The 12,856-nt window shown below is 41.8% G+C and overlaps 1 protein-coding gene across 1 annotated transcript in view; it reads left to right on the top strand.

Moving 5' to 3' along the window:
• Positions 1-8,378, top strand: part of UBL3 (ubiquitin like 3) — a 66,580-nt gene extending 58,202 nt beyond the window's left edge. The window contains exons 4-5 of the mRNA XM_003980276.6: positions 5,034-5,111; positions 5,429-8,378. Coding sequence (XP_003980325.3) covers positions 5,034-5,111; positions 5,429-5,481 — 131 coding nt within the window. The 3' untranslated portion in view covers positions 5,482-8,378. The remainder of the gene's footprint in view (positions 1-5,033; positions 5,112-5,428) is intronic.
• Positions 8,379-12,856: the final 4,478 nt, after the last annotated feature.

The raw sequence follows: 12,856 nt of genomic DNA, 5'->3' as shown, positions 1-12,856 counted from the left end.
CTGACCCTCTCCTGTTCATGCTCTGTCTCTCCCTGTCTCAAAAATAAACGTTAAAAAAAAAAATTAAAAAAAATAAAAAAAACATTTTTTAAATGCTATTGTCTGATTTTACAAAAAAATTATAATTTCAAACTCATAAATTCTGCCTATTCTTTACATTTTGCATTCTCATAAATTTAAGTTAAGCACTGTGATAAGTATTTACTCCCTTATGAAATAAACTCTCATTAGAAGTAGTCTATACCTATTATTTTGTGAATTTAATTTTATTGTACTTTTTAGATAATATAAATCAGATGTAATATTTTTAAGTTAAAGCCAGACACACAAAGTAGGAAAAATTTATGATAATTTGTTTTCAGTTTGACTCTAACTGATACAGTTGCCCGTCGTGCAAGAATGAAGGTAAAGGAGTAACATCAGGGAGACAGTGTAGTACGGGGATTAAAAGCAGATTTAGAGCCAGATGGTCTAAGCTGTATCCTAGCGCCACCACTTCCCTCTGTGTACCCTTGGGGTAGCTACCTCACTTTTCTCATCGATAAAATGGGCTAACAACAGTGCCTACCTCCTAGGTCGGGAGGGTCAGATTAGTCTCTCTCTTCAAAGCACTTAGAACAGTGCTTGGCACACAGTAAACGCTTCTTTGGTACTACCGCTCTTTACATGTGATTGGAGAAATGTAGCTCAATAGTGCCTCCTAATGGGGTACATTCTCTACCACCAGCAGGGTTTATAAGTGTATCCTGATAATCAGAGATTGGTAGGCAGATGAGGTGATCTACTTTTATATTTTTGTTTAAATATAGTATGACTTTTTTCTCTAAACCTAACTGGGAAATGTTTACTGTGTTTCCTTAAAGGTAGGATATTTTCATTCGTTCCTTCAGCATGTATTTATTCCTTACATGCTACACGGAGATAGTGGGTCGAACAAGATAGAATCCTCCGGGTGCGTTAGTATCGCGTAGTAGAAACGGATAAAACCCACTCAGCGTAGGGGGTGATAAGGGCCGGCGGAGATGGATGCAAATGATTTATGATGACAGTATCAGGCAGGTGGAACATTTCAGGACAGCATTTCACTCATGACCAGGTTTCAGTGGCAGTGTTAGGTAACTAGTCTAAAAAGTGCTGCTGTCTACCGAGCTACTTTCAAAATGTAGCTTTTAAAAATGTTTTCAAAATAGTAAAAAATAGAACTACCATATGTTCCCGCAACTTCACTTCTGTGTTTTTACCTGAAGAAAATGAAAACCCTGACTCCAAAAAGATAGCCACACCATGTTCGTTGCAGCGTCTTTTACACAGTCAAGATGTAGAAGCAACCTGTGTTTATTGATGATACGCATTTCTGAAGAAAATGGGAGACACACACACACACACACACACACACACAGGAATATTAGCCAGCCATAAAAAAGAATGAGGTCTTGCCATTTACAACATGGAAATAAGACATGTTGTATTATGGAAATAAGAGAACATGGAACTAAGAGAACATGGAAATAAGAGAAAGACAAACACCACATGCTCTTTGATATGAGGATGATCGGTAAATACAGAAACGAACAAACCAAGCTCACAGAACAGATCTGTGGTTGCCAGAGGGGGCAGGTAGGAGAAATCAGTGAACTGTGTGTGTGTGTGTCTTAGCTGAAATAAATTGAAGAATGAATGAGTGATACAAACTAAGCATTAAAATAAAATAAGTTATTAGAGGATATTGATCTCTCGGCAAGTCCATTCATCTCCAGATAGCTGACCCCCCAATCTTTTTTTTTGCCTGTAGATGGTTCTTTTCCAAGTATATATTACACATTTGAAACAAATAAGTAAAACTAAATAAATAAAATACAGCTTTTTTTGTTGTTGTTGTTGTTCTTTTTCTAGATCTCTCACAAAGTTGCATGGACCAACTCCTTCATGAAGGATAGGCTATCTTTAGTCTTTACTTGATTGTCTCTGCTGCACATAAGCTCTTGTGATGTTGATTGAATTTAATATCTTAACTGCATGGATGAATCTTGAGACTCTGTTTCCGTTTGAGTATTGACGAATGTGAGAAATTTCCCTTCCGTCTTTCATTATCTTTTTGTTGTGGCCCCAAAGCTTCAACTTTGTATTAAAGGAAGATCATGGGATTTGTGTTAAAATCAAACTCCTGATTCATTCCCATTAAAGTATAAATTTTTACTAGTACTTCTTTGGAATTTGTGTTTGTAGAATTAACAGATTGACTTGTTGTTACTGTTTTCCTTCTGTATTGCTGTCAATATTTTCAAAAACAAAATAAACGACTTCTGGTCTTAGTGATTTAGACAAATAACATGGAGGCATAAGCCAGACCTTTCAAGTTGATCAGTATACCTGGGTGTTTGATAAAGGTTGAATAATAACATTCAACTGTTTGTTTTTTGGTCACAATTTTTCTTTTTAGTCTCCGTGTGTTCTTGAGTGTGGATAATGAAGGAGACGGTACACAGGGCCGTAGTAACTGTCTTCAGATGTTTGAATGGCTTGTGTGGAGAAGGGCGTAGGCTACGTTTGCATGGCTTGAGACTTGCTCTGGTTTGGCCTCTGAATTAGACTTAGGACCAACAGCTGGAAATCAAGTGGACAGATTATTCAGCACAAAATTATGTGAACATGTCAGGCTGCCTAAAGAAGGGGTATGTCACTAAGGGAAAAGAGTGAAATCCTTGTTATTGGTTCCGTACAAGTAGTAGGTACAGCCATGGGTGGGGTTCAGGCACTTTGTGGGAGGTTAAACCAGGAGACTTGGTGCTTCTAGTAATTTTTTGTTACCAAGTTTCCTTAAAACATAGCCCTGAATGTCCTTTTTTGAGATACAACCTTCTAGTTGCATAGAATTTCAGTCTACCAAAGAAATGGTGTGATAACTGTCTTATTAAGGATAAAGAAGGATAAAAGAAAATAAGATCAGCTACAAGTTTGACATCCAGTACATTCCAGATCATTGTTTCCCAAAATGTGCTGGAGACTCTGGCATAAGAATCAGCTGGAATACTTATTTAGAAAAATGCAGATTTCTGCGTGCTGGCTAGTTGGAGGAAAGCGCGCGCTCTCTCTCTCTCTCTCTCTCTCTCTCTCTCTCTCTCTCTCGCAGTCTCTTTCCCTCCCTCCCTCTCATTCTCTCTCTCTCCCTCTCTTTTTCTCCTCCCCCTCCCCATCTCCCAGTCTACAACTGGAATAATTGAATTCCTGGTGACTTTTATGTAAGGTTGAAAACTGTTGTGGATATTGTACGGTGTCACAGTAGAAAGCAGAGGCATCCGCAGAGAAGGAAAGACAAAGCCTCTTAAATTCTTGTATCCCTCTTCCCTTTACCTTCTTTGATACTGTTAGCATCGATATCTACTATTTCTAGTTAAAATTCAAATGCAGAAGAAAAATAATAATCCCCATCAAATGTGTAGCTTCAGATGGTAAACCTTTACCCAGCAGCTTCCCAGCCCTGTCCCGCGTCTCCATTCACTTACCTGTTTTCTGAGATTCGTTGCTTTCTCAAACTGATGATGACCACAACAGGGTGGTGTTCACCGCCTGCTTTCTTTGTTCCGAGCCCCGTAAGCACTTTCCTTGGATTACTTCATTTAATCGATACAGCTGGAAGGGGCAGGTGATGGAATTGCCATCTCCAATTTGGGCACGGGAAACTGAGGCCTGGGAGCAGGTGACTGACTTGCCCGTGACCCGTCTCCCGTTGGCAAGTAGCAGAGATGCGATTTTCAACCCAGATCTGGCTTACTAGATAGAGTCCAGAAATGGAAGGGGAGTGATATGCAGCTTTAAGTGCAGTCAGGTTTTCCCAGTACACTTAATGAGACTTTTTATAATAGCAAATCTTATTTGCATTTATTGTTAAATCAAACCTAGGGGATTCTCCGGAAAAGTCCCTCCTCTTCTTTCATCGTAGTGTGTATTTGTGAGCCATCCTCCTTCACTTGAACTTGAGAAGTGAAGAGAGTAGACCAAATAATGGCTGACCAACTTTAAGTAAGATGGAAACTCACCTTGGTTACGTTAAATATTAATAGCGTTGAAGGTATTTAGTACTGTTCTTGAAATCTGCATGTTAACCATCATCCTATAGAGCAGGATTTCAGAAGCAGGTAACGGGAAGGCCACACTTGCCTGATTATAAACCTGCCTTAAGTTTGTAGTCTGTGAAGAGAACGTAGTTCTGGATGTCAGACCTGAAACATCCCGCCTGTGGCAATAACTTCCTAAGTTGTTTTATACTGGTTGCTTCTAATTTTATATACAGAATAACAAAGACATTCACCATGAAACTCAGTGTTTGTATTTGCTTAAGTGGTTTGTGGACATATGGGTATGTGTTGCATTATTCTACTTTTCATAATAAACTTTTCATAATAAAACCATTCTATTAGGAATGAGAAAAACCTTTTAAATTAAGACTTAATTAGAAAACAGTGATTATTAAGAATACCAAGACAGTGATTCTCTTAAAGTAACCTTTGAGAGAAAATTGTTTTCTAACTGAATTCTACAGGGTTGAGAATAAATATTTAAAATTAAATTTGTTGTTTCTTCTATTTTGACACCACGGTGGTATGTTCAAGGCAGTAATTTTCTTAAGTGACTGCATATTTCATAGATAATTAGATTTAGAAACAAGTCTCTCTTAATCTAAACTTTTCCCTAATCTAGAAAAGGTAGTCTCGAAAATTTTTTTTAGTTTCTTTTCTCCTCTTGTCCCCTTTTCTCTTGCCCCCTTTCTTAAGCATTTTCTCTTGTCCCCTTTCTTAAGCATTACGGATATCTGTGTCAGACTAATGGCCATAGCTGGACAGAATAATTTCTGAATTGTTTCTGAGAATATTGACCTAATCTCATTTTGTAAGACGTGCTCTAACTGGTAAGAAGTTCAGTCTGCTGAGGAAGTCCTGCAGAAAGCGATCGATTCTTTAAGTGGTTTCAGTTCCGACTGGTGATTTCAGTCGGTCAGTATGTATGTGACAAACTACCTTCTGCTTTTCCCATAGCATTAAAACTTCCTTTTGGCAAAACAACGGTGATGCATTTGGTGGCCAGAGAGACATTGCCAGAGCCAAACTCTCAAGGTAAGCCGGGTACCGCAGAGGTTGTTACTCACTTGAGCCGCGGAGACAGGCACTCGAAATGGTTCTTGGTTTTTTTCTGAACCTTCTGAGGGAAAGGAAGTTTTCATTGTTTATGGACAGAGCTTGTTAAGCAAATAACCAGACATCCTGGAAACAGGCTATAATGAAAACAGGCTATAATTATAATTACAGCTTTTTAATTAAAAAAAAATTGCAGACATTAAAAACAAATTCTTACTATGTTTGGATGCCACCCCTCCCCCGCAGCCCCTGATTCGAGCACTTTTGTAAGCAAGGCTTTTCTGCATTTTCTCTAGGTCAGAGGAATCGCGAAAAGACTGGAGAGAGTAATTGTTGCGTAATCCTGTAAACACCGTGTGCCGCGTGTGCTGTCATGTGGTCTATGTCTTTCTCGCTGCTGGGACAGAAGAGACCCGACATTGCTTCGGAAACCCTTAGGAAGAGTCTGCCTGTAAATCCATGGACCTGAATGATCCCATGAACGCTGTCATCTTTCCTCATCAAAGTAAAAAGAACCAAGAACATTTTTTCACCATGCGTTTTTATTTCTAGTTTCTTCGTTTCTGTTGAGCGGTTTTAAAATCTATTGGTTTTTGGATGCTGTCAATCTCTAGGCGCCCAGTTCGCAAGTTACCTTCCTAGCGGAAACCATTTTGCCGCCACAAATTTTCATCACCAGAACTAACAAATCAAGTGTTCCGAATATAGTTTGCACTAAAAAAGATTGACGTTATTTTCTTCATCAGCAGATTTTACAACATGGTTTATGGTACCTTAAAAGTGCTCGGAAACACAATTCCGCACTGGAAAACACTCAGCAATTAATGAAGTTAATTAGTGGGCCCACTGGAGAGGGAAAAATGGAATAGAAATGGAAATGGTGGGTGAATTCTATCAAAGTCAGCCATGGTGGCTGCACTGGCACAGAGTACAAAACTGAGTGTGACTACTTTCATGGCAACAAACGAAAAAACAAAACGTGCCTGTTGTTTAAAGCACTCGGCGGAGAGCTGACGAAACGAATTGCGTTTCCTTTCACACCTGCACTCCTCAGTCCCGCGGCCACTGAGTGCTTGTCCACACAGCACAAAAGGGGTGCGAGTGCGCTTCCTAGCCTTAACGTGGGAGGGTCAGTTCCATTCTCGTAGACGTTCATTGCCGCACAGAGATAATAGAAAACCTCATTTACTTATCAATTTTATGTATTCGAAGATCAGCAAATTGGATTTTTCCAAAATTGCTCGTCTGTAACCGTCCAGTGTCACACTCACTCATTGGGGTTCAAATGAATTCTTAAAATTGAAATAATTCTCCATAGTAACCAATTTTGTTTCTTTATGTAGTTTGCATTTGGTATTAGTGCTTGCAATTGTATTAAAATCAAAAGCTGATTTTTTAAGGCGTACTACATGATTAAGGATGACGTTCTTTTGTTTTGTACCAATCATTTAAAAATTGATAATGCTAAAACCAATTTGCACAGCACTAAAGCATGAGCTAGTTTCATCTAAACCTGTAAAAATATAAAAGATTTTATATTTTTTCACTGGGAAGAAATTCTTCCTGGATGAAATTACAAATATGTGTAGAATATATTTAATAAAAAACTTATAAAATACCTAACTATAGAACTTAAATATAGATTGGCGTGTAGTATATAGAACAATATTCCATATAAATAACTTTAGCCTTTATGAGAACGAAGTTGCAGGCTGACATTATGTTCTGTACTTTAAGTGTCCATGGCCCTTAAGAAAACATTAAGTGTAAATGGTTTCAAATGGTCAGCTTTGTCTAAAGGTAATCAGGTTATTTTACTCATTGTCAGTGCTTTGATGAAAAGGCTTTATATGCAGTAGATCTACGAAAATATTGTTCATACTGATCAGAATTAAATTTGTATAGAGCAGAGTTTTAAAATGAATGTAAATAGCACTAAACATTTTCTTTCTGCAACCTGTACTTAGAGATTCTTTCTGTAAACTAAAAATAAAATATCGTAGTGCATTTATTTCAGTGGTAATTTTAAAGGTCTTGATTAAATTGATTGTTGTTTAAGCACCGTCTCATCCATGTTAAAATTGTGTTCTACTTTTATTTCTGAGTCTTTAAAAATTTTGCGTAATATTCCATTGTTAGTTTCAGGAGTATTCACAGTGTATCTTTGATATTTAACCTGGTTAATTTGTGCACAGAGCAACAATGGGTAGAATTATGCAGTCTCTGTTATCACTAAAATGTTGTATTCGGATGTTAAATATTTATATGCTTTGTTGACTAGCTCAAATGTGAATTCCCTTAGTGTTTGACTAAAGAAGAATCTGGTAGTTACTGAATGGGGCAATTAAGCCATTTATGGCTCTGTTCTTTTGTAAAGCAAACTACTGGTGATTATTTTTAATACCTGTTTTAATTCTAATTGCTCTTCTGTTTTTCCAAAGTTAAAGACTATCAGTTCATTATGATTGAATTTGTATGATGGTTTAAAAACTATTCTCTATTGGGTTTCAATATATTTTTCTGTGTGTTCTCCTGTTATAAATTTCCCTTCTACAAGACCTCCATTTAAAGTTTGCAAAATGGATAAACTGGTTCATCAGTAGAGAAAGAATTGTGTCACTTAATTCCTAAGAACATTGTTGTGCAAAATGAAAAAAAAAAAAAAAGCAGTAAAATTATATACTGAAAACACCAAAAATTTAGATGCCTTAATAGTATATACACGAAAATACTCAACTATCCCTCTTAAAATAGTTCCTTGGACTGCCTGATGATTACAATATGATTTGTCATATCCAAGGCTACTATTGAAGATCCCTCTGCCAAAAATAACAGCTCACTTACCGAAAGGTAAAGGCTGCATAGATCTGGTAATGTAAATAAAGCCTGAATTATGGGCCTGTGACCCTGCCCAGTGCTTGGTATCTAACTCACCTCTTTTACCTAAATTATCCTAGACTCTGTTAAGTGTTCTGGACAAGGCGAAGCTTTTCTTCTTTATTAAAACCTCAGCATGTCTCCTTGATCTGAATTATTTGCTTTCTCTTCGAGATAGGTTGTATCTTCTCCTATCATGAAAAATATAGTATCTAACATCGTCAGTCACATTAAATGAGGTTTTCTCATAACAAACATCTATCCTTAGTTTGATGTCATCTTGACCAATGTTGCAGAAATTTCTGTTAGCTGATTGTGGTAAACAATGTTTAATGTGAAAAGAAATTAAAACTTTCTTCATCTGTTGTAGAATATTTTCTTCTTTTAAATGGCTTCTGCTCGTAATTTTGGTGCATTTTCCTATTCTTCACTGCTTTTCTCTTTTTCTTCCCTTCGATTTATTTCCTTACGTCCTGCAGTAAAATCGCACTGCACCGGCCTTTACCAAAATCAAAGGGAAATGACTCTTCAAACTTCGGCATGCCCTCACGCCGTCCTTATTGGTAACTGTCACAGGCAAGCCTTCGGGTTTTTTCCCCATAACGGCTTTGTAGTAGCCAGACAGCAGACAGGTGAGAGGAGGGCTTGAGGGGGGCGGACAACCTCTCTGTAACCGCGGGCACCCCAGCCTGGTGGAGTGGGCGTCTTGGCCAAGGCAACCGGTGGCCACTGCGGCCCCCTCGGCTTCTCCCCCCACCCCCTGCCACCTAGTGCGCTTTCTTCCCAAGACCACAAGGCACGCGAAGCTCTTTTAGGGACTCGGCAAGAGGGGCGTGGCTCCTGGAAGAGTTCGTGGGCAAAATTAAGTGAGAAACCCGTAATCCTTGGGGAGTAGAGTTTAAACCAGCACTAGAGTATGAAAACATTTTCCTTACTATTTGGTGGTCTTTGACAATGCTCTCAAATGTTTGTCCTTGAATACTATTTTGTTGTGGTGGTTCTGCCTCTTTTTCAAGATCACAGCTTTCAAGAAATACGGTGTAGACATAGGGCGTCAACACTGGAGAAGAGGGAGTGTCAGTTTCTCCTAGGATTTCCACCAATAAAAAGAGGTAAACACACAGTTCTTAAAATGCCTGTAGAAGGGATTTGTGTTTGAGTCGTGAGAATCTATCTGGGTTTCAAGAATAGTTACTACATATTCAAACATTACTACCTAATTTTTATTTGTTGCATTTCTCGAGCTGTGTTTTGATATAAGAGAAGTCTACGGTGTACTGAGAGCAACTTTATTCAAATAATACACGGAGGGGATAATCTAGAGGGGAGTAGTGGCTGACCGGAAGTGGTCCTGGAACCTCAGGGTTCCACTGGGGGCTGCTTCTGGACTTTCCAGACGCTGCACACGACAATAAAACTTTGGGGGCTGTTTAGGTCACAGCTGTCTGCCCGATAAGATCGTTTTTCCAGTAGTCTGGAACCTGGCCGTCCCAGGTCCCGTGGTTCTCTGGGGGCATCGCTTCCGGGGTTCCACCAATCTGTAACAGTCCATTCGACTGGTCCTCAGTCCTCAGATTTCAGAATGAGAATACCCGGACTTCGGAGTCAGGCCTGGCTTCGAGCTAGTGACTTGGAACAAGTTGTTTCATCTGTGGGCTTCGATCTTTTTTTTTTTTTTTTTCATATAGAATAAGAATAATACCTATTTTGTAGGGTCATAAGGTTATTTTAAAATAAATATCGAGAGCACTGTTTTGCCTAAGAACTTACCTGGCAAGCTGGCAAAGCTGTCAGAAGTCTTTATGGCAAAAATTAAATGCCAGGCATCGACAGGGACTACAAAAAGTAGCTTGCAAAAATGTCAGAGAGTATACGGAGACTTGTAAAAAGTTTTTTTACCGTTTGTTTTTGAGAGGGAGCGTGAGCAGGGGAGGGGCAGAGAGAGAGGGAGACACAGAATCCGAAGGTGGCTCCAGGCTCCGAGCTGCCAGCACGGAGCCCGACGCGGGGCTCAGACCTGTGAACCGTGAGATCGTGACCTGAGCCGAAGTCGGAGGCTCAACCGACTGAGCCACCCGGGCGCCCCTATGTTTAGAGACTTTTAAAATGAAGCCAAAAGTGGGGAGATCTTAAAAATAAGCCTTACGTTAGAGGAAAAGTAGAGGACCCGGTAATTCACCAGTGAGACATGGCTTCAGATATGGATACCAGGTTATAGAGCTTGGACGATAATCCTAGAACTGGACGTATTAACAGAAGAACGCGATTCAAAATTTGAGATGAGATTTATTGACTAAAATGTAAAAACAGACGTGTACGTTGTTCAAAAGAAGCCTAAAGGGGTGGGAAGCGGGGCCGTGTCTAGCCACATACATGGAACTTCACAGATGGGAGGGATGAGGCGGGTGAGAAGTGTCTGATGATGGGGAGAGGAGGCAAAAATACGGGCTAACGCTTCAGATTCGGGCTACTGATTTCTGAATCCAGGAACCACTGAGGCAAGGTACTTGTGCCGAAGGAGTAGGACCTCCCTGGAGTTCTTTTTTTTTTTTTTAACGTTTATTTGTGAGAGAGAGCATGGGTGTGCGTGAGCAGAGGAGGGGCAGAGAGAGAGGGAAACAGAGGATCCGAGGGGGGCTCTGCCCGTGACCCACGAGCCCGATGCGGGGCCTGAACTCACAAAAAGTGAGATCATGACCTGAGCTGAAGTCAGACGCTCAACCTACTGAGCCGCCCAGGCGCCCCGGGACCTCGCTGCAGTTCTTATTCACCAAGACGATCTGTTGGCTCTTGACTCGTGGAAATGCCGTCTCACGGTTGTGTCCCCCTAGATTTCTGTGATGATCAAAGTAATTAAGGCCGGCCCTGCTGAGTGCTTCTCCAACACACTCCCCTCTTCCTCGCTGGCGGGGCTCTGATTTTTTTTTTTTTTTTCCACTCTTCGCCCTCCTCCCCCATGTGGCTCAGGGAAGCGTGGCCTTGTCCCAGCTCCCAGGCTAACTCCCATTCCCTTCGGCGTGATGGTTTCGAGGCGGCCATGGGACCGATCCTGGCAAACGGAACTGGAAGGGAACTCGGCTGATGGTGTTTCTAGAGAAAGTTCTCACTCCCAAGGGGACCTTACAGGAGACTGTTTTGCCTCCGGACATTATTATGGATGTCACGATGGAAACCTCTATAGCCACCTGTGACCCTCAGGTGGGCCGGCCTGGGGCCAGAGCCAGTGCCTTGCATTTGCAGAGCAGAAAGACGGAAAGACTCCCGGCCCCCGAGTGTACTGCAGAACCGCTTTGCCCGCGTGAAGCCCGTGCTCGAGACCTCCCGAGAGCCCATCGCATATATGTATTGGCGACATAAACATCCTTAATGGCACCTAGAAGGGACGGCTAGACATCGACGTGCCCTCCAAACCGTATGAAATTAGTGTGCAAAAAGACGAGAGAAAACTACGAAATGATCCTGCGTTCGCATCTCCCAAGAATCGATCTCTGTCGCAAATCGTCCTGATGGTGAAGGAAAAAAGAGACATCTGAAGACGATCATGCCACAGGTCAGCTCTCCGATCCTGTAACGTTTTAGAAGGCATGAGCCGCAAAAGGGAGGGTGGACACAGAAATCAGAGATGGAGGTACTCAGCGTCCAGCCCCTCTGAGAATCGTGTCAGAAAGACTTGGAATGAGGTGGCATTGACCAAATAAGAAGTACATGTTTGCTGTGTTCAAAACAAAAGAAAAAGCAGGGATATACCGCTGGTCGTCGACCCTGGCTGTCCCTTAGAGTCACCTAGGGAGTTTTCTTTTTCTTTCTTTCTTTCCTTCCTTCCTTCCTTCCTTCCTTCCTTCCTTCCTTCCTCCTCCTCCTCTTTCTTGCTTGCTTGCTTGCCTACCTGCCTTCCTTCCTTTCTTCCTTCCATCTTCCTTCCTGCCTTCCTTCTCTTTCTTTCTTTCTTTCTTTCTTTCTTTCTTTCTTTCTTTCTTTCTTTCTTTCTTTCTTTCTTTCCTTCCTTCCTTCCTTCCTTCCTTCCTTCCTTCCTTCCTTCCTTCTTTTCCTTCCTTCTTTTCCTTTCTTCCTTTCTTTTTAATAGTAAAGCTTGGGCCTCTCACATCAGCCGGATTAATTCTGCACACTTGTGGCTTGGAGCAGTTGCCTGAGTTTCTGCAGAAAACAGACCCACGTTAAATACCAGGAATACAAAGCAACACAGTGGAGAGGTGGGGATGTAGAAGGGAAAGTGGGATTGGAAACCAAATGGGATGCTGGAGACGGGAACAAGGTGCCAGCTACGCTGGGCTCAAGCTCCCAGACCCCGGCCAGTTAACGTTTCAGGATTCTTCAAGGACGCATGTGCTGAGTGACCGGGTCGTATGGTGGCCGGGGGGTGAAGGGGGAGCCCTAGACCCCCTCCCTCCTGCTGGCTCTCCCACGTGCTCCCCACCGCCCCTGCTCCGGGAGCCCAGGAAGGCCCAGCCAGCCCTCCCAGCATCCTCAGCGCTGTCCCTGATCCCTGTGTGGCCCAGGATGCCCACTTCCGTTCCCCTTGCCTCCCCTCATCCCAGAAACCCTCTCACCGGGCCCTGAGGAAGTCGGGACCCGGCAGAAATCCGCCACGTTGCCTCCACCTGGACGTTTCCTTTCATTTCCTCACTCCCCCTGGAGGGGGCTGCCTCCCGGGCAATCCCGGAAGTACTGTGTTGTCAAAAGCTGTCACTGCCTGAGCGCTTCCGTGGAGACAAGCGTCATTCCATGGTCGTGCGGTGGGCTCGCACTACGGGGGAGGAAACAGGCCCAGAGACGTACAGCTTATTTTTTGACCCAAGAGGTTCACTTTCCTAGGCAGACACTGTTCC

This window comes from Felis catus, chromosome A1, assembly GCF_018350175.1.
Source record: "Felis catus isolate Fca126 chromosome A1, F.catus_Fca126_mat1.0, whole genome shotgun sequence".
Taxonomy (NCBI): Eukaryota; Metazoa; Chordata; class Mammalia; order Carnivora; family Felidae; genus Felis; species Felis catus.
This window is presented reverse-complemented; position numbering and strand designations above follow the sequence as displayed.